This window comes from Phoca vitulina, unplaced genomic scaffold (assembly GCF_004348235.1).
Source record: "Phoca vitulina isolate PV1807 unplaced genomic scaffold, GSC_HSeal_1.0 scaffold3, whole genome shotgun sequence".
NCBI classification, from domain to species: Eukaryota; Metazoa; Chordata; class Mammalia; order Carnivora; family Phocidae; genus Phoca; species Phoca vitulina.
Genome location: NW_022589706.1, coordinates 28,779,551 through 28,807,262, shown reverse-complemented (window position 1 = coordinate 28,807,262; position 27,712 = coordinate 28,779,551). Strand labels below are relative to the sequence as shown.

Here is a 27,712-nt window from a genome sequence, read left to right as displayed (position 1 = left end):
GGGGAGTGGGAGAGGGAGAAGCAGGCTTCCCGCGGAGCAGGGAGCCCGATGCGGGGCTCGATCCCAGGACTCTGGGATCATGACCTGAGCCGAAGGCAGATGCTTAATGACTGAGCCACCGAGGCGCCCCAAAAAAGTTCTAGAAAAACTGAGGGAACAGTATGAATGTAGGCATCAAGACCTGGGGTGGGTGGTAATTCTTAGCAGCAGCAGGTTGGATAGCTGGAACTGAGAAAAGGAGGTGACGTCATGCCAGCGTGTTTATCTTCAGCAAACATTGTTAAGCAGGAGCGATGAATTGATACTGGGTTTTAAAAGCATACTCCCCCAAAAAGAGAAACCAAAGGAGGGGATGGGTTGAAAGGACAATGGCCAGGAAGCCATTATACTGGTCCACACCTGCGTTCCGGAGGGTCTAAACCAGGAGTGTGGCAGTGGAGTAAGCAGGAGCAGATGACTTGGGACGTGGTAGAGAATCGCCTGGCTGGGGATGAGCAATACTGAATTTGAAGCACCGGTTCTTCATTTAATTCAACCCACCGTTTATGGGCTGGACTCTGGGAAGTTCGAGTGAGATCCGATCCTTGCATTACAGGGCTTAGCTACAGGGGGAGACACTGAGCCAGTTGTGGTGTAAAAGGTGCTATAAGTAAAAGTATAAGACCACACTGGACTGAGAGGTGGCCAGGAGGAAAAAGACGCAGAGACCCTGGAAGTCAACCAAGGTCTGACAGGGAAGGGGTAGTTCAAAGCACAACAGTAAGGGGGCTTGCTTCTTGTTTTATGGGGGGGGGGGGGGGAAACTCACACATTTTTTAGACTGAGGGAAATGAGCTAGCAAAGCTGGCTTGAAATGGGGGTCATAGGGGCGCCTGGGTGGCTTAAGCATCTGCCTTTGGCTCAGGTCGTGATCCCAGGGTCCTGCGATCGGGCCCGCGTCAGGCTCCCTGCTCAGCGGGGGGTCTGCTTCTCCCTCTCTCTCAAATAAATAAAATCTTAAAAAAAAAAAAAAAGAAAAGGAATGGGGGTCACATATACAGTTGGGGCAAGGTCTTGGTGGTAGATTAAGAGCCTAGGGCTGGGGTTTAGCCTCCTCACTGGGTCACGGTGACTTCGAGACTAGCCAGACGCTAGGGGTCCAGGAGAAGCAGGTGGTGTTGAGGGAGGCGGCGGGAGTTCCCTGTTGTTCACACGTGGTAAACACGCAGTTGCCGGGTGAAGAATGAAGCAGAGGATGAGCTGGGCTCTAGATGGCCAAGGCGGGGCACGGGGAAGGGAGCCAGCTGACTTAAAGGACACCTTTGAGTGGAGAGGGGAGGCGGGAGGAGGGAAGGCAAGAGCCGGTGCCGGGTGCTCATGGGCTGGCGTCCTTCTGCCCACAGGCCTTTGTCAAGTGCCGTGGAGCCGGGAGGCTAGTAACTCAGATCTGCCCACAAGAGAAGGGGTGGGGGGGGAGGGCTGGGGCTGACAGAGCTGGTAGAGGGGTCCAGGTGAACCCCCGAACCCAGCACGGGAGACTGAGACGGGATGAAGACAATGAAAGCATCCAGTCAAGCAAAAATGGAGGATGACTATTTAGGTATTTCATGAAATTGAAAAAGGATCATAACAGATGGTTTTAGTCGTAAAATGAATGGCTTTCAGCCTTAATTGTACATTTTAAATGCTGGTGACAATTAAATAATTAGCTTTATCACTGGTTACAGTTTGTTTTCTGATTCCCAGACTCATTTTCTCTCTAAGAAACAATTTTTACTCATTTGCTTACGATTTTAATTGTAATAGGGCGGCCAGCTGAAGCAGCTCGGCCAATCCAGTATAAAGGCGCACTGATCACATCACACTCTTTACACTCAGATCCCAGCATTTCTGACTCAGTGGCTTTCCTCTGGAGTCCGATCTGCATGAATCTGTCTGAACTATCTGCGCATGAATTTATACCATCTGAAATACCTGTGGTGTTGACACACTCTTTTGAATCTACTTAATTTTTAGGCATCTTTTGCAGTTGTGTGGTATAGGCCCAGCTGAAGATATTTTGGTGAAATTTAGGAGAGAGGGAGCCTTCATGAAATTCATCAGGTGCAGTTTTGACTCATACTAGACACACCTCCCAGGAGAGATTCCTAGTCCAGTGCACCATGATGCGACAGCTGCCCATTTACAGATCTGTGCTTTGGAAGTGTGTGGTTTGGGTTGTGGTGCAGACCTAGCAAGGTACCTTACACAGAGGAAACGAGAAATCCTTTCTTGGATGACTGGGTCGAAAGGGGCTAGTTCTGTAATCTCTGGGCTTTGTGACTCAAGAATCCTACCTGTAGTTCATGCTTCCCATGGGGAAGCATCAGCCTGTTTCACACTGTACTGAAGAACCTATTGATGTTTAAGTAGAGTTTAAAAAAATCAGCCATGGAATCAATTATTTTAAAGTGCTTGGATTAAGAAAAAACGTATTTGGTAAATTTTAACCTTCATATCTAATTTTGAAGAATTACTTATCTTTTCATTAATATAAAAGCGGGTGGACTGTGTTACATTTCTGAAGGAGAGAAACTGTCTGTGGTGCCAACAGTGCTAATGGACATTTAAAACCCATTAGGATTTAGGGGCTTCTGGCTGGCTCGGTCGGCAGAGCGTGCAACTCTTGATCTTGGGGTCGTGAATTTGAGATTACTTAAAATTTTAAAATCCATTAGGATTTAGACTTGCAGATAAAATGTATCCTGAAATCTGTACACATCCTTCTGTTTTATTAAAGCAAGAAACAGGAAAGGGAACGAACATTTCTGAACGCCTTCACTGTTGCTAGGCCAGTTTTCGGCATTCTGCAAGGACTCCTTAATCGTAACGCCCTCTGTAAAGGTCCCAGCTTTGTGCCATTTTACATGGAAGCGACTGAGGGTGAGAGATTGAGTACCTTGCTTGGGTCGTACAGTTCACGTAAGTGATAGAGCCCAGATTCAGACCGTGCCCTTTCCACCGTGTTGTCTCCCAGGTAGCCGTGAGCACTCACCTCATGTACAGAGTTGTACCTGTCTCCCACAAAACTCGAATATTGTCTCTCCCGATCCTTTTCCTTTTCATTAGCTCTTTGACTTTTAGGTATATTAATGACAGCCTATTCATATAGAGAACAAGTAGAGGGTGGAGAAGGATGGCAAAAGCCACCACACCTTTGTTGAGCCGAATGATCTTTTTTTTCCCTGAGATCGAGACCTGAGCTGAGATCAAGAGTCGGATGCTTAACCGACTGAGCCACCCATGTGCCCCAAGCCTAATGATCTTTTAAGAACATTTCAAATACCCACATTAAGAAATAAACTCTTGGGTTTATGTTTAGGAGCTAGGTCGTTACATTTTGGAAGTAAATGTATTGGTGAATTAAAATGAAATTAAACAAGAAGTGATGACACGTCATTAACGACCATAAAACACTTCTGCTTCATTTCAGTTACGATACCAGAAGTGCTTGGTAGCCAGGCCGCCTTCCCAGAAGGTTCGACCACCTCCTCCGCCAGCAGACTCAGTGACCAGACGGGTCACAACCAATGTAAAACGGGGGGTCTTATCCCTCATTGACACTTTGAAACAGAAACGCCCCGTCTCAGAGACACCGTAGCTGCGTATGTTAAAGGATTCTGGAATATGCACCTGAAGGTTGAATAGCTACGCTAAAGAAGATGAACTGATACCTGGCCTTCCATTCAGTTGCTGATGCTTTGTCTTCAGAGAATTAATCCTTAACCAAACAGTGTTAGACAAGCATGTTCTCTTGTCTTGCCACCATCCTGTGATATGAGAAGAAGCATGACTAATTTTTTTTGCTATCAGTCAGATACATCCTGAGCAGTGGAAGGTCTTTTTCTTACTGTAAATATGGTGACCATTACTTGACTTCACGCACACGGAGAAGAATGTGGCCACAGCCCTGCTCGTGAACTAAAGCTGAGTCCTTGGGGCGAACGGCGCCGGAGCTGGTCTCACTGTCCTCTGGACTGGGTCTGTCGCAAGTGCTTGGCCCCATGTCCAACCTCGGAGTAGCCACCGCGTACCAGACACCATTGAATTGCTGTAAAAATAGGATGAGGAGTTTTTGTTTCAGTCCTTCACGACATCAAACCTTTTGGTTGATAACACTGGCCGTCGGCGTCAGAACAGAAACCAGCCGGCGGCTTCCCTTGCCGAGCTCTTGGACGCACGGACGCCATTTCAGGTCTACAGCTGCTTGTGGGATGTTGGGGGGAGAGGTGAAACTTCAGAATTGAAAAGCAAACCAAATTTGAGCAATTAAAATGGAGCAAAAAAAATAGCCTTTCTAGATGGCTTTCAAACCGATTATTTAAAAAAAAAAAATGAAAGAAAATCATAATGCATTTCGGGTGGGACGTATTTCAAACTTCTGCCTTATGTTGTACAATACAGCTAGAGAATTATAGTTCACTACGGCCATTCTCTACACAAACAACATTAAAATGAAATATTTCTCCTACGCCTTTCATCCTTAGTTTGATAAGTAGCCAATATGCAATTTGGAGTTGAGGAAATGTCATTTATATTTTGGGTCTCCTCCACCACATTATTATGTTGGTCTTCCTAGTGAAACGTTCTGCTAGGATTCCGTATCCAGCTCAATCTTACCCTCATGCTTTTTGCCCAGAAAGCTGTCTGTCCATCATGTATTGTCCATGGCAACAAATTACATTAAATTGAACCTTTCTGAAGTTATGTATTTAATATTAGAATTTGTTGGACTTTACTAGATATATTTTTAAATTTCTATTTTTTTCAAGATTTAAAAATTTCATATCAGAGCAAAATATACATAGCAACACTGGACTGCTTAACAAGTTTCCCAAAAATAGCATTTTCCTGCTTCTCTTTTCTCACCTATAAAGATACACAGATTTAGACTCTTGTTGACATTATCTTAAAAGGAAGTTGCTAAGGAGACCAATCTAAATATTAGTCTTATTTACTTTTTAATGTCAAAATTAACATTTTAAGACATCCAGTTATAAAAAGTAACACTTTATCTACTGCGATGTATTTGTTAAAACGGCTTCCACATTCTTACCCCATTTGAGCCTTATGAGGTAGAGAAAGGTACTAAACACATTTGAGAAATAAAAATATGTATAAAGTACCAAGAGGCTCAATCACGTAGCCTAAGATCTCTCAGAAGTTTGCGAGAGAACCAGGACGAGAACCCACGCTTCCCAGCTCTGTTGTAAGTCATGCTACTTCCACATCAGTGAGGAAGGGTCTCTCCACAGTTAACTCTGGGCATATCCGGTTAGTGTCAAGAAATCTTAGAATTCCCTGTAGGAGGAGGGGAATACATCCAAGTTCCTCACACAGCAGTCTTAATCATCAAACCATTGCCCTCTCTCAGTCCAGGCCTCTTTCCCTGCAGCGTGCCTCAAACGTGTTGTAGAGGACAGGATCTTACACGCCGTGCAGCCTGTTCAACTCCCGAGATTTTTCAGAGGTGGTGGTACCGGTGGTAGAGAGAGTCCTAACTCCTGGTACTTAGCCACCGGAGAACATAACGGAGTAGGTGGCCTCCTGGCCCTGTTCCCTCAGAATTCTGGAACTGTTTGCTAGCACTCTAGTGTTACGACAAAAAAGATGCCACCCTAGAAATGAATTCTACTTCTCACCAGCCTATATACTATTCTATCTGAAATAACCAGTGCCATCATAAGAAATTATTGCGTTAAGAAAATCCTTAGTTTGCCCTTTGAAAAGCTGTTCAAAATTCAATCACAATGATCTTTCATCTCGATCTCCACAGTGAAAGGTTTTAGTGATAAAAATTCTGAGTAAGTCACCCACTTTTATATCAGAAATCTCTACCAGAACCCACTGTTGAATTTTTAAGGCATACCTTTGTTTGTTTTCAGGATCAAGAATACTGAGCTAGCTTTAAGTAGCAAACTGATTGATATATGCAATTATAGGATGTGTTAAGATGAATAATAGCCTTTACATACTGAAAACTTTACTGCAGATATTGTTTTGAAAACAGCTTTGCGTCCTAAATGCAGTTAATTTTTTGTAAGATTCATTACGTTAAACAGAGCGTTCGGACACTTTCTGCCATGGCCAAAAAGTACGTGTGACGGTCTTTGTGCACTTCTCTGGGAGAGGGCGTGGTGTCTCAGCTGACGCTGTGGTGACACTCGGGTTATCTATGCATCTTCTTTAGACCTGCGACGCGGTAATCGGGCGGCCGTGTCCGCTCTGCCTCGTTCGTCTTACCATTGTTTTAATTAACCTGTTAAATATGGCTTGAAATATTTTTATTTTATTTATTCTATTTTTACTGAAATATACTGCATTATTGTGTTAATGTATTATCTTTACTGGATAGTATCTCACAGTGTATCCAGGCCTAAGCAATCTCAGTGAACTATACATCACCTAAAAGGTGGTTTTGTAATGATTTGTAGTCACATTTTTATTGGAATATGTAGAAGAAATGGCAAAATGCTCAAAGGTCCTTTTATTTTTTAAAAGCAGCTAGACAGACGCAGACTTGCCACCTCATCTATGTGCTCCTTGGCCGCATCAAGGGGAACAGCCAACAGGCCTCTGGCAAAAACTTTACTTTGCAAACCAGAAGCACTGCTCGGTGCTTTGTTTTTATATCCGTCACAGCACATGTGATCTCCCCTCAAAGACACATGTCCACAAGCCCTTTGTTTCCACCTGGATATAAGATCACCCATAGCCACTTAGGACCATTGTTTTCTGTTTGTGTCTGTCTGGTTGCATGAAGGGACATTAGACCCATTTCCATTAAAGTAAGTTCTTCGTGATAAACTGTTGGCACTGCTACTTTTTTAAAAATCCAGTCTGATTTTATGATGGAGATTTGTAAGACCATTCTACACAAGGTCACTTACTAGAAAGCCCGAAATCTTTCCTCCTTTTCTTGTATGACACACTCATTTCATAAGCATCACAACACAAATTCAAGATTTCACAAACAACGGGAAAAACCTATCCCTAACTGATGCTAGCACAATTTAACTAGTAAAACCATTAGCTCTCTAGTTTGCCAGGCTTCCTTAACCTAATACACAGCTGACATGTGTGTTACACAGCCAGGAAAATGAAGTTTAATTTATTTCAGCTTCAGAGAAAAGATTCGGCTCACACTTTATCAGTGAGAGCACTCCCTGCCATCCAAAGCAGCTTGTTTATCCTGAAAGAACGTTTGCTTTTGCTTTCTGCCCCGTTTGCTGTTGACCACTTTTACACATTTTAATGTAATATGTTGTGAGAATAAACTTAGCTGCATAAAATGTCTGGCTCATTGATCTGACATCTCAATCCTACAGACCCAGGAATGGAAATGCAAGTGTAGTGTCTCCACGCTAGTCGTTTTATTTTCAAATGATTCTTACCTCAAATTAAAGATCATTTTAGTAATGAAAGATTCTGCTTGGATTGTTATTGCAGATTTCCACCTGGTAAGAACTAGAAAGTAACTTTAAATTTTGAGTAATTTATCACACTGCCCTTATTTGTCGATCAGGAATGACAGCCGGCGTCCTTAGTCACCAACTCGAGACTTGTGGAAGCCGTCTTCCTCATATCAAGATAGTTTAGCTTTCATTCTTTTTAAGAACCTGACGTCAAAGAACGAAGAATAGGGGCACCTGGGTGGCTCAGTCGGTTAAGCATCTGCCTTCGGCTCAGATCCTGATCCCAGGATCCTGGGATCAAGTCCTGCATCGGGCTCCTTGCTCCGTGGGGACCCTGCTTCCCCCTCTGCCTCTGCCACTCCCCCTGCTTGTGCTCTCTCTCTCTCTCTCTCTCTCTCTCTGTCAAATAAATAAATGAAATCTTAAAAAAAAAGAAAAGAAAAAGCTGTTAGAGGCACTAAATCCAAAATCAAAGGTAACCAGAAAAGCAGTTAGATCTGGGCTAGGGCTAGTTTAACTGTCAGACATATGAAGATAAGTGGAATTTAGAGTATGTACCCATTTTTTTTTTTTCGGTTCATCTTGAAACACCCCCCCCCCCCGCCCCGCCCAGTTTCTTCCTAACTCTATTCAAAGGCAGTTACTCTGAGGGAACAAAATTTCATTTTGGTTTCAGGTATTATATTAGTGGTAATTTCAGATAAAATTTGCTATTGGAGAATCTACCAGTAAATTCATTATTTTAGATTTTTGCAGCACTTTTCTCTAAGAAGTTCAAGAACGGAAAATGTGAGTGTAATCCATATTCTCCTTCACTAGAATTCTCACGTTTTTATCCAAAGTCTTTTTCCTTTTTTACTCTACAAAAGTACTTAAATAATTGATCACGTCCTTAGAAGACTGTCAAAGAAGAACACTTCAGGCTTAATGAATCATTCAGAATCCCCATATATTTCTAAAGAGAAAAAGAGTGACAAGATGCATGCGATGAGATACTGAAAATAAGGGGCTTAAGTTGTGATACGACATGAATCACAAGCTTATCAGAAAAATATCCTGAACTATTCCTCTACAATGAGAGTTTGTATAACATCACAGAAAATAAATATCTCAAACCTGCTACTTTTGGACAATGGAATACTTTTCAGCCTGGGGCAGGGGAAGAGGGCAGGAGGAATTAGCGATTCCAGGGATAAAATACCAGCTCTTTACCCAACAAAGTTCAATTCAGCTGCACCAGCTAGCCCTCTAGAGGCCTGGAGTGCCCAGAGCCAGACAATAGTACGAGGAAAGACCTAATTTATGAAACAAAGAGGTCTGTCGTTTTTGATTTTTGAAATCAGTAAATTAAGTTGGGCACTTAAAACATTTCTGTACTTTCTGAGAGTCATAATTGAGAATTCTTTGGGGATTTAAAATAGAAGTTCACGTATAAAAAGGCCTGTTTCCTTCGCTGACACATTCTGATAAATAAATTTTCAGCGAAAATATTTATTACTACTAAAATGAAATTCACCATTTTGTTTATCCTCACTTCAAGTGAGAAAATAACGACTAGAATATTAGAGCTAAAATAGACCTAAAAATTCATCTTGAAGAGAATAATATTCTACTGAAATCATGCCACCTGAATTGAACATTTAGGAATTTACATAACACTGTTCAACACAACTGGATTCTGAAAATAGAACTTTATATTCAAACTTTGTGTCTATGAACATTTTTTAAACAATAGGTTTCATAGTTGTAACTCATTTGATTTAATGTCAAACAATTTCTGTTTCCATGATGAAAAAAGAATCAATAGACCCAGAAATGATAATCATACCAATTCTTGGTAGGCAATTGATAATACATCCAAGATGAACTGACTTTTAATATAATTAACATAGTGCTACAATATATTTTAATTGTACATCAGAAATGATTTCCCAAAGTTTGATTACCGTGTGCCATTCGGAATGACTTGTAGATTTTACCATTTCACCTGATCTTGGAACAGAATCAGACATTTTTATGGATTTCTTCAGTAATCGGTGTCACTTGTATTCAGCAGGTTTGCCTCTTCCTCAGAGTTAGTACTATTTAGATGGCAATCCGTGTACACTTTTTTCCAACCGTATTTGGCACGGTCAGCAGGGATAGTGGACTATGTCCATCTGCTCAGGATCCTGGAAGCTTTTCCCATGAGAAACTGTTTTCGCTCTGGTACTAACGTGCAGCTGAACTACCCACACCTGGAACTTCGGAACCTTCTGTTCTTCCTACTCGGACTCAATCTCAATCACATTACAAAAACTCATGCCATCCCACGTTTAAAGAATATTTTGATTTTTTAAGAAAAAAAATTGACCTCCATAGTAATTGAAAATGTCAAACCACAAGTGAATAGATCCGGAAAAGCAAGCTCAAGTCGGCATGAGAGGCCGGCAGCTTTTCCCTATCTGCGCTTTCTAATAAACCCGCCTCAAGTCTGTTATAAGGCAGACAGTGTTTCCCTTCAGGAAAAATTGTTCCAGCTTCCTCTTAAAACAGTGTCCTGAGTCCCGACTGGAAGTTAGCAAGAGGGAGGCAAGTTCTAACAGCTGATCCTGAGTCTACAGCTGGACATCGTAGAACAGATCAGCACTGAGCTGTTGCAGTGCAGGACTTCGGCCTTGTTGAATCGCCTACATTATTGTTTCTCACTTGTCTTAATTCTCTTGAAGGTTCTATCACATTTAGAAGATACTAAGTGACCAAAAGGGTGAGTATCTTGTGTAGGGTAATCTAACCTTCAGAGAGGTATCAGACTTTGACAAAAAGTCAACTGCCCTCGACGTCTGTAAAAACCACAACACAGTCAAAGCCATGGTCGAGGACGTCTGAGTGGGGAGGAAGGTAAGTTCTCTTTAGGCTTTTCCCCTCTTCTGGTTATTGATGGTGAGGGAAAGTAACCGGTCTTGGGTCCAAGCCAATGATAGTAAAAATGTTGAGTTGGTATCTGAGATTTGATCCTGTGGGGACTTGAAGATGGCAACATCACTGGAGGCAAAACAATCTCTATGGGTTTCAGTGCGATCACTCTGTCTTCTGGGCGAGGTCTTACGAAGTTTGTCTGCCGTTCGTATGGTCTGGGGTGAGCTGTGTTCTTCATAAATGTAGGCACTAAGGGATTGGCGGCGGGCTTGCCGGGTTTTCTGACCGGCGAGGAAGAAGCTGCTGAAGTGGCATTTTTCTGTGCCAGAGATGTTTTTGTTGTCAATGTCTCTGACCGATTAGCATGTGCATTCGTTTCTCGATTCAGGAACTCAGCGATTTTCGTTTGGATGCTGTTACTGTCACTAGTAGGAGCTTTCGGCAATGATATTTTTGATTTTTTCTTCTTCTTCTCCCGCTTTGAAGATTTACCCAACTCAATTCCATCCAGTAGACCCTTAGCGGCAGCCCGGGTCAGAACGTCTCTCACAGACACTGTCTCGGATGGGTCCCGCTACAATTAAAAGAAGCAGTTACTCTGTGTCAGAGTTAACTATTGCTGTGCATATTACAAATGTTCTCAGCTTCAGGAAAAACAAATGAGTACCTTTATTACTATAAAAGAAATGGTTTTTAGGCCTTAGTCCCGAATATATCCCATAAAACTCAGCAAATGACTGTCTTTTTGTACTTAAACTTCCCCATTTGTAAATCTGATAGAAAAAAAAAATTCTAGGCCTTATTTCTTCCATGTGAGCTTAGATGAACTACATGTTGGCAAAGTGCTTGGAAAGTGAGGGTGGAGAGCAGGCAAGGGAGGAATGCTCAGGAGGAATAGGAAGATAAAAATAGGGATTTGGGGGCGCCTGGGGGGCTCAGTCGGAAGAGTGAGCAACTCTTGATCTCAGGGTCGTGGGTTCGAGCTCTATGTTGGATGTAGAGCTTACTAAAAAAAATAAGTACCCTTAAAAAAAAATAGGGATTTTTGTGCCACACAGTAGTAACTCTTTCTCCTGTCTTTTAGCTATTTTTTTTATTATGTTCAGTTAGCCAGAATATAGTACATTGTAAGTTTTTGATGTAGTGTTCAACGACTCATTAGTTGTGTATAACACCCGGTGCTCATCACAACACGTGCCCTCCTTAATACCCATCACCTGGTTACTCCATCCCTCCACCCCCCCTCCCTTCTGTAACCCTCAGTTTGTTTCCAGAGTCCAGAGTTTCTCATAGTTTGTCTCCCTATCTGATTTCTTCCCATTCAGTATTCCCTCCCTTCCCCTGTGGTCCTCCGCGCTATTCCTTATGTTCCACATATGAGTGAAACCATATGATAATTGTCTTTCTCTGCTTGACTTATTTCACTTAGCACAATCCCTTCCAGTCCCATCCATGTCGATGCAAATGGTGGGTATTCATAAATAAGCACACCATTACAAAATGTTCACAAAGTACCTAGGTTCCTCTTTATGAGGTTTGTTCTTTCTTAATTCCAAAGTATGACATGGATTGGAATTTTTCCCCCTTACCTCCCTTGTTAGAACAGAAAGAAAACAACCATTGGTAATTCCAGATGGTTCCATTCTGAAAAATTTATCAGTAGACAGATGTATTTCCTTTAAGGAGCACAGTGGAAGGACAGGAGGACTAAGCCTGCAATAGAAATGAGCAAACAGGAAATGGTTAGAATGGCTTGTCTGCCAATCAAGAAAGACAGTAAATTGCAACAATTTTTCTTCTGTTTTCTAATCATTTAAACAAAAATTCTAAATAAGAATAAAATGCCAAAGTAGAACAATATTGTAAATTAAAAGCTCTAATATTTCATGTTAGCTCATAATTTATTTTGCTTCCCAAGGTTTGCATCTTTAAGCAACTATGCCAAGAATATCAACCTTGCCACAAATTAAAAACTCTTTTCCAAGTCACTAATATATTAACAGAAAGACTTCCATTATCAAAACAGGTAAATATGTATAGTAATCACAAAGATAAAATAGAAAAAATCCTTCACTTTCACATGTTGTCAAAATACAAAAAGTATGACTTCCTTCTTTTGATTACCTTTTGCACAATTACAATATAAAAATGGCCTATCGTTTTAACTACATTATTCCTCCCAACCGCTTTTTGAGTATTAGTGAATGTGTTACACAGTGCTCAAGAATGTGCACAACAAAGATTTTGTGCCAGAAACATAAAAAGCTCTAATCACTATTATGTGGAAAATAACATTTTGGTTTTTATATTTACTATTTAATTTCTCATTCAATAGTAAGTGGTTCATTCATAAATAATAAATAATTCTTATATTCCCATGCTTTTGCAATTAAAATATATCTAATAAAGGAATAAACATTTTTCCATATAAATTAAGGTGTCAGGAACTCTTGTTAATAATTTTGTATATTTTGAAATTTAACACCTTTTTTTTCAAGTTTTTATTTAAATTCCAATTAGATAACAGTGTAATACTAGTTTCAGGTGTAGAATTTAGTGATTTGAAACCATTTTAAATGTGTATTTATTCATTCACTATTTGCCTACTATGCGCAAGGCACATAAATATTAATTCTTTTGAATAGTTTACAATTTAGTTGGAGAAATTTTATAATAATATAAAGAAGACCCAATAAGAATGCTGAGCCAAGTAGAGACAAAATCATGTAGGAATAAGGTACAATTAACTCTGGCCATGGGATAGCAGATATGAAGACTCCACCAAAGAAGAACCATTGGTGCTATGTCTTGAAGAATGAGTAAGTTTCCAGTAACATAAAGTATTTCTAGGCAGAAAGAAGAACATGAACAAAAGCATAAGTGTGTCATAAAAAGGTGTGTTCATACCCTATGATCCAGCAGTTGCACTACTAGATATTTACCCAAAGGATACAAAAATACAGATTCAAAGGGATACATGCACCCTGATATTTATATAGCAGCATTATCAACAATAACCAAACTATGGAGAGAACCCCATTGACTGATGAATGGATAAAGAAAATGTGGTATATGTACACAATGGAATATTACTCAGCCATCAAAAAGAATGAAATCTTGCCATTTGCAAGGACATGGACGGAGCTAGAGAGTATTATGCTAAGTGAAATAAGTCAGAGAAAGACAAATACCATATGATCTCATTCATGTGGAATTTAAGAAGGAAAATAGATGAACATATGGGAAGGGGGAAAAGAAAAAAAGGAGAGGGAAACATTCCATAAGAGACTCTTAAAAACAGAGAACAAACTGAGGGTTGATGGAGGGAAGTGGGTGGGGGATGGGCTAGATGCACCCACCTAGCCCATGGGTATTAAGGAGGGCACTTGCTATGATGGGCACTGAGTGTTGTATGTAAGTGATGAATTGCTGAATTCTACTCCAGAAACCAGTATTGCACTGTATGTTAACTAGCTAAAATTTAAAAGATAATTATTTTAATTTAATTTAAATTTATTTTAAATTAATTTTTAAATTAAATTGAAAAAATAATAATAATTTAAAAATGTGTTCAGGGTACAGCAAGTGTTTCCAAGTGGCTGGGATATAAAGTGAGTAAGTGGATGTAGAGGTCGCTTAGGATGCAGGCAGACCCATATGACCTCAAATGACATGCCAAAGAGTGGCGCAAATGGTGGTTCTTTTTTTTTTTTTTTAAAGATTTTATTTATTTGACAGAGAGAGACACAGCGAGAGAGGGAACACAAGCAGGGGGAGTGGGAGAGGGAGAAGCAGGCTTCTCGCCGAGCGGGAGCCCGATGCGGGACTCGATCCCAGGACCCTGGGATCATGACCTGAGCTGAAGGCAGACGCTTAACGACTGAGCCACCCAGGCACCCCCAAATGGTGGTTCTTAATAGATGTTTATGTTGAACTAAGCTGAAATATAATAGCTGTGTAGGTTCTAAAGGCAACCTTATAATCAACAAATTGAATTTCTGAGGCCTATTCATATATATGCTCTACACAAATAGAAATGATCAAAAAAATTTTATTCACATAAGATAAAGAATACTCTTTGAAAATAATGATTTCTTACCAATTGGGAACATATTTAGTTCCAGAATGTAAATATGAAGGTTGGGGTTTTGTCAATTTTAATTTATAATATATTCCTAGCAGCTAAAATATTCAGTAAGTGTTTAATACATATGATATATCTTAGCTATATATGCTGTCTTTTTAAATGGTAATAATAATCCTAATTAAGATTGGTCAAGTTACCTTATAGAAACTGTCCCCACATAACAAAGTTATTTCTAAACTCCAGCTTACAGGCCATTTCTTCAAATAATAAATTAATGCCCAGTCTCACACATACCTTAGATGATCACATTTGGAATCTGTAGAATTGATATTTAGATGAGATTTTGGATTTAGAATTGATCCTGGAATGGGTGAGGACCTGAGGATATTGGGGTGAGTTGGATGTATTTCATGCATGAGACAAACCTCAATTTTAGGGAGCCACAGTGGACTGTTAGGGGTTAAATTATGTTCCGCCAAAATTCATGCCCACCCAAAACCCAGAATGTGACCTTATTTGTTAAATGGGGTCTTTATAGATATCATTAGTTAAGATGAGATAATACTGGAGTAGAGTAGACCCTAAATTCAATATGGTGTCCCTGTAAGTAGGGCAGATAGACACAAAGGGGAAGAGGGCCATGTGAAGATGGAGACAAAGAGTGACACAGCTACAAGCCAAGGACACCAAAGATTGCTAAGAAACACAGAAGCTGGGAGAGAGGCATAAAACATTCTCCTCAGAGGCTCCAAAAGCCAACCAACCTGCCAACACCTTGACATTCGGACTTTTGGTCTCCCAAACTGTGCAAGAATAAATTTCTCTTGTTAAAGTCACCAGGTTTGGGATAATTTGTTGTGTAGCCCAGGAAAATGAGACACCTGGGAAAAGGAATTTTGCAGATGTAATTAAGGTCTCAAATTAGTTAACCTTAAGCTATGCATATTATCAGGGTGGACCTGACCTAATCACATGAGCCCTTTAAATCCAGGTCTACAGGAGTTCTTGGAAGATGGCAGCAGAGTAGGAGGATCCTAGGCTCACCATGTCCCACAGATACAACTTAATAACTATCAAACCATCCTAAATACCCCAGAAATTGATCTGAAGACTGGCAGAACAAACTCCACAACCCAACGTAGAGAAGAGGCCACACTGAAGAATGTAGGAAGTGTAGAAACCCAGCTTGGGGGAGAAATAGATAGTGGAGCTGCAGTGGGGAGGGAGCCGCGGTCTCAGAGATGGGTGAGTGATACACTAGCACACAGGAGAACACACAGAAAAGACGAACCTCCATAGCAATGGACTTGGGAAGTGAGAGGTGAGTTTTGTGAGTTCTTTTAACCAACAGGACTTAAAGCCTGGAGTTTTAAAGGTCAGCATGCTTGGATCTGGGAGAGCTCAGAGGACATTGGGACTGCTTCGGGAGAGAAGGCAGGCAAACAGCCCACAGACATACAGTGTGGAAACAGCAATCTGAAGAGTGCCTGGAACACGGAGTTGGGAGGTTATTTGTTCATCTTGGAGCATGTCCCAAAGAGGCAGCATTCAATGGAGAGAACCCTCCAGGAACAAAGGAACTGGCTGGCATCATTTCCCTCTCCTGCCCCTCAGCATAAGCACAGGGCTAACACTCCCCACCTAACTTGCTTACACCAAGCCCTGACCCCTCACCCTCTGGAACAATTGCCCTTTCTAGTCACCCTTGCCTCAAGCTCAGTGTGTGCTTTCCCAGAAGACTGGCCCAGATCCCTGCCAACATCATATCTCCTGACCAGGGAGTTTTGGTGAGGCCTCGGTTCTGGTGACAGTAGAGACATGTCTCATTTCACAAGCAGACCACAGCATACCTAGTTAAAATGCACCACATTCAGGCCAGAGACCAAATACTGCCCACAACAGACAAAGAGAGCCTCTGCAGGTGACGGGCCTGAAGGATAAAGTGGCCAGGCCACAATAGCAGAGCACACACAGCACGCACTGGAGACACTCCGAGAAGTGTCAGGCCCTGGGGAACAGGGGACACTACACTGCAGGGCACTAAAGGACCTCTTCTTCATAAAGGCGTTACCCTCAAGAACAGGAGACATAGCTGACTTTTCCTAACACAGAGACTTACACAAAATGAGAAGACAGAGGAATTTGTTCCAAATGAAAGAACAGGACAAGGTCACAGCTAGAGATCTAAGTAAAACATATAAGTAACATACTATTTAAAGCATATGATCATGCTTGAGAGGAGAGTTGGGGCCCCCAGTGCAGGCCAGGCATTCATCAGCCACTGGCCTCAGATCTCTCTGAGGCAGTGGTCGCACTATGGTCCTGCTGGTGCCATGTCATTCTACAGCTTCTTTGGGGTCGAGGTTTTCGAGAACCACTTTGAGCCACTTGTCTATGTGTGCACCAAGTATGACTATGAGCTTTTCTTCAGCTGCTCAAAGTGTGAACACATGGCCACTTTCACTGAGACCATGCATGCTGATCGTGTGGCCAAGCATCAGGAGCACAATACACCCGAAGCCTTAAAAGGGCCCTGTGGCATGTGTGGCCATGGGCTGGGTCATGAGTTCCTGAATGATGGCCCCAAGCCAGGGCAGTCTGCTTCTGAATATTTAGCCACTTGCTGAAGTTCAGCTGGAAAGGCAAAGGAACTTCTGCCTCTCAGGAGCCATAGGCAGGCAGTGAATACCCATTCCAGCTAGACTCTGCCCTGTGGCCACACTCCAACCATCCCACTGTGGAACTGGAGGCCCCGACATTCAGACGGGGAGAGGGCTAGCTGAAGAATCAGGAAGTCGTGGCTCTCCATGGGTTCTTCTTGGGAAAAACACTGGTCTGCAACGACGGCCCATACCCTGCTGCCAGGATGGGCCTGGAGGGCCCAGCTGCAGGCTTACCTCAGCCTCTTGCTCCTTTGGGAGCCCCAGGGAGGTGGGCTGTAAGCCTAGATTGTCTTTGAATGATGGTGCATCCCCACCTTCTCTTCTCCTGTCCCCTCCTTGCTGGTCTCAACTCACCCCTATGGGACCTGATTCTGAGACAGGCTCTAGCCCTCACTAAAGCTTGTGTCTATCTTCCCCAGGCTGTGCTTGGAGACAGAATTCAAAGGGAGGCAGCTCTCACCAGCTGCTCCAGCATCAGTCACTACATGACTCACTCTGGTTAAACCCTTCCAGGCAGCCAGAGTGATGATGATCTTTGACCCACTGGAGGAGTGCACCAACGGTAGTACAGATCTCTGGGCTCTCAGTTATGAGAGGAGAAATCCTGAACCCTGTTTCACAATCTGTGCAGGTGCACCTTGCCTCACTCGGGCTTAGGAAAGTGGCTGGTGCTCCATTACCTTGATGGCCCAAGGCCAAGGCCAGGGGGCTCACAGCCCACAGTTCACACCTTCCCAGGAAGCAGTGACTGTACTGTCTTGCACATGCTTTGGAGCTCTTGCCGTCTGGGAAGGTGGCTGATGCTGAAGCTCCCTTCCATCTTAACTCCTCTGTGGAGTAATCAGATCACTAAACAAATGGAACCCAAAAAATAAAAAAATAAAGCAATGATCATAAAGATACTAGACTTGAGAAAAGAGGGGAAGACATCAGTGAGACCTTTAACAAAGAGGTAAGGAATAGCATAGCAGAGACAAAGGGCTGAATAAACGAAATGAGAAACACGCTTGATGGAATGAACAGCAGGCTGGAAGAAGCACAGGAACAAATTAATGACCTAGAAGACAGAGTAATGGAAAGTAATCAAACTGAACAAAAGAGAGAAAAAAAGAATTATGCAAAACAAGAATAGACTTAGGGAACTCAGCAACTCCATCAAACGTAATAGCGTTCTTATTATAGGAGTCCCAGAAGAGGAAGAGAGAGAAAAGGGGGCAGAAAATTGAAGAAGTAATAGCTAAAAACTTCACTCATCTGGGGAAGGAAACAGATACCCAGATCCAGAAGGCACAGAGAACCCCCAAGAAAATCAACAAAAGCAGATCCACACCAAGACATATTGTTTTTTAATTTTAAGTAGGCTCCACACCCAACATGGGGCTCAAGCTCACAACCCTGAGATCAAGAGTCTCATGCTTTACCAACAGAGCCAACCAGGTGCCCCACCAAGACATATTATAATTAAAATGGCAAAATATAGTGATAAGGAAAAATTATTAAAAGCAACAAGAGAAAAGAAGACAGTTACGTACAAAGGAAACCCCATAAGACTATCGATGGATTTTTCATTAGAAACTTTCCAAGCCAGAAAGAAGTGGCGTGATATACTCAAAGTGCTGAATGGGAAAAACTTGCAGGCAAGAATATTCTATCCAGCAAGGCTATCATTTGGAATAGGAGAGATAATGAATTTCCCAGACAAACAAAAACTAAAGGAGTTCATGACCACTAAGCCAGCCCTGCAAGAAATATTAAAGGGGACTCTTTGAGTGGAAAGGAAAGACCAAAAATGACCGTATGAAGGTAGGAAACACAAGAGCAGCAAAAATGAACACTTCTGGGGACACCTGGGTGGCTCAGTCAGTTAAGCGTCTGCCTTTGGCTCAGGTCATGATCCCAGGGTCCTGGGATCAAGTCCCACATTGGGCTCTCTGCTCAGCGGGGAGCCTGCTTCTGCCTGCTTCTCCCTCTGCCTGCCACTCCACCTGCTTGTGCTTGCTCTCTCTCTCTGTCATATCAAATAAATAAAATATCTTAAAAAAAAAACCCAAAAAACAAAAAATGAATACTTTTGTAAAAAATCAGTCAAGGAACTCACAAAATAGAAGGATGTAAAGTATGACACCATATATCTAAAACATGGGGAAGAGAAGAGTAAAGAATAAGCTCAAACTTAGATAACCATTAACTTAATATAGACTGCTACATGTAGATGTTATATACAAGCCTAATGGTAACCACAAATCAAAAACTACTAATAAACAGGCAAAGAATAAAGAGAAAGAAATCCAAATATCACTAAAGAAAGCCAGCAATCCATGAAAGAAAGAACAAGAAAGGATCAGAGAAAATCTTCGGACACAACCACAAAACAAGTAATACAATGGCAATAAATACATATCTATCAATAATTACTTTGAATGTAAATGTACTAAATGCACCAATCATAAGACACAGGGTGACAGAATGGATTAAAAAAAACAAGACCCATCTGTATGCTGCCTACAAGAGACTCATTTCAGATCTAAACACACCTGCAGATTGAGAGTGAGGGGATGGAGAAACACTCATCATGCAAATGGGTGTCAAAAGAAAGCCAGAGTAGCAATACTTAGATCAGACAAAATAGACTTTAAAACAAAGACTGTAACAACAAAGAAGGACACTATTTAATAATAAAGGGGACAATCCAATAAGAGGTAACAATTGTAAATGTTTATGCACCCACCATGGGAGCACCCAAATATATAAAACAGTTAATAACAAACTTAAAGGAACTAGTTCATAATAACACAATAATAGTAGGGACTTTAACACCCCACTTAAATCAATGGATGGATCATCTAAACAGAAAGTCAACAACGAAACAATGGCTTTGAATGACACACTGGACCAGGTGGATTAACAGAAATAATCAGAACAGTCCACTCTAAAACAACAAGATACACATTCTTTTCAAGTGCACATGGAACATTCTCCAGAAGGGAGATCACATGTTAGGCCACAAAACAGGCCTCAACAAATTCAAAGAGAATGAAGTAATACTATGCATCTTTTCTCACCACAATGCTATGAAATTTCTTAGAAGTCAACCACAAGAAAAACTCTGGAAAGACCACGAATACATGGAGGTTAAATAACATGCTACTAAACAATGGATGGTTCATCTAAGAAATAAAAGAAAAAGTACATGAAAAGAAATGAAAATGAAAACACAATGGTTCGAAACCTTCAGAACACAGCAAAAGCAGTTCTAAGAGGGACGTTAATAGCAATACAGGCCTACCTCAAGAGCAAGAAAAATCTCAAATAAACAACCTAACCTTACACCCAAAGGAGCTAGGAAAAGAATAACAAACAAAACCTAAAACTAACAAAAGGAAGGAAATAATAAAGATTAGAGCAGAAATAAATGTTTCTATAACATTTATCTATTTAAGTTTCTATAACTTAAAAATACAATAGAACAGATCAATGAAACCAGGACCTGGAAACCTCTAGCCAGACTTACCAAGAAAAAAAGAGAAAGGATCCAGATAAATAAAATCACAAATGAGAGAGGAGAGATAGTAACTAACACCACCAAAATACAAACACTTAGAATATTATGAAAAACTATATGCCAACAAATTGGACAACCTGGAAGAAATGGATAAATTCCTAGAAACATATAACCTACCAAAATGGAAACAGGAAGAAATAGAAAATTTGAACTGACCAATCGCCAGCAAAGAAATTGAATCAGTAATCAAAAAGCTCCCAACTAACAAAAGTCCAGGACCAGGTAGCTTCCCACGGGAATTCCACCAAATTTAAAGAAGAGTTAATACCTATTCTTCTTAAACTATTTCAAAAAATACAAGAGGAAGGAAAACTTCTAAACTCATTCTGTGAGGCCAGCGTTACCCTGATGCCAAAACCAGATAAAAAGATGTCACAAAAAAAGAGACCTAGAGGCTAGTATTGCTGAGGAGCATAAATGCAAAAATTCTCAACAAAATACTAGCAAATCAAATCCAATAATATATTCTAAAAATCATTCACCACAATCAAGTGGGATTTATTCCTAGGTTGTAAGAGTGGTTCAGTATTCTCAAATCAATCAGTGTGATACATCACATCAATATGAGAAAGGATAAGAACTATACGATTATTTCAATAGATGCAGAAAAAGCATTTGAGGGGTGCCTGGGTGGTTCAGTTGGTTAAGCATATGACTCTTGATCTCAGTTCAGGTCTTGATCTCAGGGTTGTAAGTCCAAGCCTCACACTGGGCTCCACACTGGGTGTGGAGGCTACTTAAAAAAAAAAGAAAAGAAAAAGCATTTGCCAAATACAACATCCCTTCATGATAAAAACCCTCAACAAAGTAGGTTTAGAAGGAACATACTTCAACATAATAAAGACCATATATGAAAAACCCACAGCTAATATCATCCCCAGTGGGGAAAAACTGAGAACCTTTCTTTTCTCCTAAGGTCAGAAATAAGACAAGGATGTGCACTCTCACCACTTTTATTTAACATAGTACTGGAAGTCCTAGTCACAGCAATCAGACAACAACAACAACGTAAAAGGCATCCAAATCAGCAAGGAAGAAGTAAAACTTTCAGTATTCACTGATGACATACTACTATATATAGAAAACCCTCAAGACTCCACCAAAAAACTGCTAGAACTGATACAGGAATTCAGTAAAGTCGCAGGATACAAAATTAATATACAGAAATCTGTTACATTTCTATACACCAATAATGAAGCAGCAAAAAGAGAAATCAAGGAATTGATCCCATTTACAATTGCACCAAAAATAATGATGCCTAGGAATAAACCCAACCAAAGAGGTAAAAGACCTGTACTCTGAAAACTACAAAACACTGATAAAAGAAATTGAAGATGACACAAAGAAATGGAAAGATATACTGTGCTCATGGATTGGGAGAATAAATATTGTTAAAATGTCTATACTACCCAAAGCAATCTACACATTTAATGCAATCCCTATCAAAATACCAATAGCATTTTTCACAGAACCAGAACAAACAATCCTAAAATTTGTAAGGAACCACAAAAGACCCCAAACAGCCACAGCAATCTTGAAAAAACAAACAGGGGCGCCTGGGTGACTCAGTCATTAAGCATCTGCCTTTGGCTCAGGTCATGATCCTAGGGTCCTGGGATGGAGCCCCGTGTCGGGCTCCCTGCTTCTCCCTCTCCCACTCCCCCTGCCTGTGTTCCCTCTCTCGCTGTTTCTCTCTCTGTCAAATAAATAAATAAAATCTTTAAGTAAAAAAAAGAAAAAAAAAAAAAAAAACAAAGCTGGAGGCATCACAATTCTGGACTTCAAGTTATAGTACAAAGCTGTGGTGATCAAAACAGTATGGTACTGGCACAAAAATAGACACATAGATCAACAGAACAGAATAGAAAATCCAGAAGTAAACCCACAATTATATGGACAATTTATCTTTGACAAAGCAGGAAAGAATATCCAATGGGAAAAAGTCTCTTCAACAAATGGTGTTGAGAAAACCGGACGGCAACATGCAAAAGAATGAAACAGGACCACTTTCTTACACCATACACAAAAATAAATTCAAAATGGATTAAAGACCTAACTGTGAGGCCTGAAACCATAAAAATCCTAGAAAATAGCATAGGCATTAATTTCTCTGACATCAGATGTAGCAAGTTTTTTCTAGATAGATCCCCTAAGTCAAGGGAAACAAAAGCAAAAATAAACTATTGGGACTACATTAAAAAAAAAAAAAAAAGCTTCTGCATGGCAAAGGAAACAATCAACCAAGCTAAAAAGCAACCTGAGGAATGGGAGAAGATATCTGCAAATGACATATTCAGTAAAGGGTTAGTATCCAAGATTATATAAAGATAAAACTCAACACCCCAAATCCAAATAATCCAATTTAAAAATGGGCAGAAGACATGAACAGACATTTCTCCAAAGAAAGCATCCAGATGGCCAACAGACACATGAAAAGATGCTCACCATCACTTATCAACAGGGTGATGCAAATCAAAACTACAAAAAGATATCACCTCACAGTGGTCAAAATGGCTAAAAATCAACAACTCAAGAAACAAGCAAGTGTTGGCGAGAATGTGGAGAAAAAGGAATCCTCATGCACTGTTGGAAATGCAAACTGGTGCAGTCACTCTGAACAGTATGGAGGTTCCTCAAAAAGTTAAAAATAGAACTTTCCTAGGATCCAGCAATTGCACTACTGGGTATTTACCCAAAGAATACAAAAACACTAATTCTAAGGGATACATGCACCCCTCTTTTTATAGTAGCATTATTTACAAAAGCCAAGATATGGAAAAAATCCAAGTGTCCATTGTTTGAGGAATAAAGAAGCTGTGGCGCGCGCACACACACACACACACACACACACACAGGAATATTATTCAGCCATAAAAAAAGAATGAAATCTTGCCATCTGCAACAACATCGATAGAGCTAGAGTATAATGCTAAGTGAAGTCAGTCAGAGAAAGACAAATACCGTATGAATTCACTCATCATATGTGGAATTTAAGAAACAAAACAAACAAGCAAAGAGAAAAAGAAAGAGAGAGAGAGACAAGCCAAGAAACAGACTCTTAACTATAGAGAACAAACTGGTGGTTACTAGAGGGGAGATGGGTGGGGGGATGGGGGAAATAGGTGAAGGGAATTAAGAGTACACTTAGGGGATTAAGAGTACACTTATCACTGAGTAATGGATAGAACTGTTGAATCACTCTATTGTACACCTGAAACTAATATAATACTGTATGTTTACTCTACTGGAATTAAAATTTTTTAAATATTTAAAACATAAACAATCTAAAAAATATTTGTAATTCATATGAAAACAGCTAATATCCCTAATATATAATAAGACATAAAAAGAAGAAAAAGATGAATAATGAAGTTGAAAAAGTGGTAAAGAACACAAGCAGACAACTTACAAGTTAATAGCAATAACCATAACAATGAACATTTATAGAACATGTATGTGTCAGGTGATGTTCATGTATTAATATATTCAATCCCCACAAAGATACACTGAGGTCGATATATGGGAACCCATGTTACAGCCACTTCTCCTTCCTCTCCTTTCACAATACCTTTCTCCCACAACAAAAATAGGCACCTACCTCATCTTAGTGCACTGTCCTGGGATGTTAAAGTCTCTAGGATGCTAAACAAAAGGACAACTCAAGACTGTGGCTCTCCTCTCCCATGGCAAAACAGAGTTTAGGTAAGAAATCTTTAAGAGGGTGCCAAACTCTTAACAAAGCTCTGTTCTTGAACTAACTTCTTCCTTCCTTTTCCCCCCAACTTTGTCACTCCCTTCCTGCCCTCCCTCTCCTTCCCTCTCCTTCCTTATTTCTATCTTTGAATTATAATTTGAAGTAAATCACAGGGGCATATTAACATGTTTATTTGAATTAAAGAATAAAGTCAGACTTCTCCTGACAAGGTCAATCTGGTTTTAACAATGAGAACTAGTTTTGAAAAACAGGTAACAAATTCAACATTTTTCCATAAATTAAATAAGATAAATGTGCAGATTCAAAGATTTAACAGAAATATATTTAAATCACGTGTAATATAATATTCCAGAAATATTCTGCAACTATTTAAACTTATGATGAAGAATATTAGATGTCAACTTTAAAATATAGAAAAAGATGACAGTTATTTTAAAAAAATGGTAGAGAATGGGGCGCCTGGGTGGCTCAGTCCATTAAGCATCTGCCTTTGGCTCAGGTCATGGTCTCAGAGTCCTAGGATCGAGTCCCACATCGGGCTCCCTGCTCAGTGGGGAGTCTGCTTCGCCCTCTCCCTTTATCTCTGCCTCTGCCCCTGACTCGCGCTCTCTCAAATAAATAAATAAATACTTTTTAAAAAACGGCAGGGAGTATTTGAACAAAAACGTTTGAAGACTACTGCTCTGGAATCTCCAACATTACACTGCCCAGTCAATAACTGCAAAAGTGCCCAACCTCATTCACGGAGAAATGGAAATTTAGTCTACAACTAGATCTCATCCTCTCATCCCTCAGACTGGTAAAGATTTAAAAGTCTGATAAAACCCAGCATTGGTGAAGCTGTGGGGAAATAAGTTAAAATAAGAGTGTATATTTTGGTGAGTAATTTGACAAGACCAGTTACAACTTAAAATGTGTACAATCTTTGGTTCCTGAAAACCTGAAAGACTACACATCCAACTGTTAATGGTTAAATCTAAGGGGATGAAATTTGGGAAAATTCATTATTTTTAAAGTTGGTATTTCTGTAATGTTTGAAGTTTTTACCGCAGAGAACAAGGAAGAAAAAGTAGCATAAACCTAAGATAAGTATCATGATGGCTAAAGTCCAAAAATGAGCTATTTTTGGAATATTAGAAGGAAATTTAAACAACAGATAGGTGATTAGATTGGATGGCATATAATATTGCTTTCAAATGTAAATTCTACTACTTTGGGAGTTAAGAAATGATTCTTAGAAGCCATACATTGTACTTCCCTAAGCAATTCATAAGTTCTTTCAACAGCATCGTTAGCAAGTAGTTAAACCTCTTGAATATATATACCCTGCAATTTTGGCCCAAATCCCACATTATTCTGTCTTTATGTCTTTTAATATTACTTGTGTCTTTTATACCATATTAAGGATTAATCATTCACGGTGGCTTACCTGAAATAAAATCTAATGAACTAAAATGTAGATGTTTTTCCATTTTTGCCATATTATAATCTTGGAAAACATCCCTGACAGACAAATCAAATCATTCACATTGATCAATTTGGTTATATAGCCGCAATAATTCTCTTTGCCACTAGATGGTAATATAGCTAATGCTGTGTTGAGAAGTTCTCAGAACAGGTTGGCCATTAGCTGCCAACAGGAGCTACTAAATAAGGAAGTCAAGTCAAGTGGGAAGAAGGGAAATACAAGTGTAATTAACATATCCACTTGTGAACAGCAAAGGAAAAAATATCAAGTTAAAAGGAGGGAGCAAACTATATGCATATCAAGAACCTTCTATAAGAATTATAGGGAAAGTTCAGAACATGAAAAATAAGTAAAAAATAGAAGAGATGTTTAAAAATACCTACTGTACAGTCTCAAAGAACTAATTGGTGCCATGAATTTTTAGATCTACTCCTTATTTTGATGTCCACAGTTCAAATGGAATTTTCTTGCTCTGCTCTCTACCCCTATTTTACTGCAGCATTTTACCCAGAAGCTACTTGAATTATTTAGGCTATTTTTACCTTGGTCCTTGTGAGGGACAAAGGCTACAAGGGGCTAAGAAAGTGTTTTCAGATAATAAACATCCAATTAAATAATTTTCTCTCTCCTTCCTAAGGTTATTTCATATACTTATTTTTCTTGTACTGAGGCATAAATGTATATAAAACTCGGGATATAAAATTTAGACCGAATTTATCCAAAAACCAAACAACTCAAAGCCAAAATGCCTTTAGCCTTACTAACAACAACAGAAGAATTTTTAGTAGTACAAGAAAATGCTAATGCCAAGCCATTTGTAAAGGCTCCACAGAATCTACATTATAGTTGTAAGAAGTTAGGTTATTTGGTCATGTTACAGTATAACAAAAAGGACATGGAATGTCTTTATATAACTTAGAAAATCACAAGCATTCACTCTCAGAAATATTTAATTGAGTTCGAAATGATTCCTTCCTTACCTGTAAGGCTGTACTTTAATACCAAGGTCTTGAAATTCCAGGGCTTTCTTAACAACAGCTTCGTTTTCTTCTGGATAAACTGAGCATGTGCAATAAACGACTGCTTGAGCTTTGGTAACTATAAAGGAGGTGTAATTAATAATGACCCCATTAACAATTCTAAACAGATTTATGTTTCCAAACATCTATTTGATATTAATACCACATGGGATGTAATGGGAATGATTTCCATAAATGCTTGCATGACTCCCCTTTAAAGCACGTGTTAATAATTTAAGTCTGTGGCCAATAAGTTATGTAAGTCTAATTGGATTGTATGGAAATTGAAAATTCTTTTTTTTTCAAGTTTTATTTAAATTCCAGTTAGTTAACATACAGTGTAATATTAGTTTCAGGTGTAGAATTTAGTGATTCATCACTTACATACAATACCCAGTGCTCATCACAACAAGTACTCTCCTTAATCCCCATCACCCATTTAACCCATCTCCTCACCTACCTCCCCTCCAGCAACCCTCAGTTTGTTTCCTATAGTTGAGTCTGCTTTCTGGTTTGACTCTCTCTCTTTGCCCACCCCTCCCCCTTGTTCCATCTGTTTTGTTTCTTAAATTCCACATATGAGTGAAATCATATGGTATTTGTCTTTCTCTGACTACATTTTTTTTTTAATTTTTAGATTTTATTTATTTATTTGACAGAGAGACACACAGCAAGAGAGAGAACACAAGCAGGGGGAGTGGGAGAGAGAGAAGCAGGCTTCCTGCGGAGCAGGGAACCCAATGTGGGGCTCAATCCCAGGACCTCGGGATCATGACCTGAGCCGAAGGCAGACGCTTAACAACTGAGCCACCCAGGCGCCCCTAACTGACTTCATTTAGCATAATACTCTCTAGCTTCATCCACATC

At 40.0% G+C, this 27,712-nt stretch overlaps 2 protein-coding genes and 1 pseudogene across 17 annotated transcripts in view; 2 read left to right on the top strand and 1 right to left on the bottom strand.

Moving 5' to 3' along the window:
* APBB2 (amyloid beta precursor protein binding family B member 2) overlaps nt 1-7,647 on the top strand; it is a 355,537-nt gene extending 347,890 nt beyond the window's left edge. For 11 of the 16 annotated variants that reach the window (XM_032400253.1, XM_032400244.1, XM_032400242.1 and 8 more), the window contains one exon: nt 3,452-7,646. In XM_032400253.1, the coding sequence (XP_032256144.1) occupies nt 3,452-3,619 (168 nt within the window). In that variant the 3' untranslated portion in view covers nt 3,620-7,646. Of the gene's footprint in view, nt 1-3,451 lie in introns of all 16 variants that reach the window. The other 5 variants (XM_032400252.1, XM_032400248.1, XM_032400251.1 and 2 more) reach the window with 2 other exon arrangements.
* Nucleotides 7,648-8,141: 494 nt separating this feature from the next.
* Nucleotides 8,142-27,712, bottom strand: part of NSUN7 (NOP2/Sun RNA methyltransferase family member 7) — a 62,275-nt gene continuing 42,704 nt past the window's right edge. The window contains exons 10-12 of the mRNA XM_032400236.1: nt 26,807-26,924; nt 11,921-12,044; nt 8,142-10,905 (exon numbers count right to left, since the gene is read on the bottom strand). Of these exons, the coding sequence (XP_032256127.1) occupies nt 10,276-10,905; nt 11,921-12,044; nt 26,807-26,924 (872 nt within the window). The 3' untranslated portion in view covers nt 8,142-10,275. The remainder of the gene's footprint in view (nt 10,906-11,920; nt 12,045-26,806; nt 26,925-27,712) is intronic.
* On the top strand, nt 16,566-17,367 carry LOC116629929 (annotated as a pseudogene).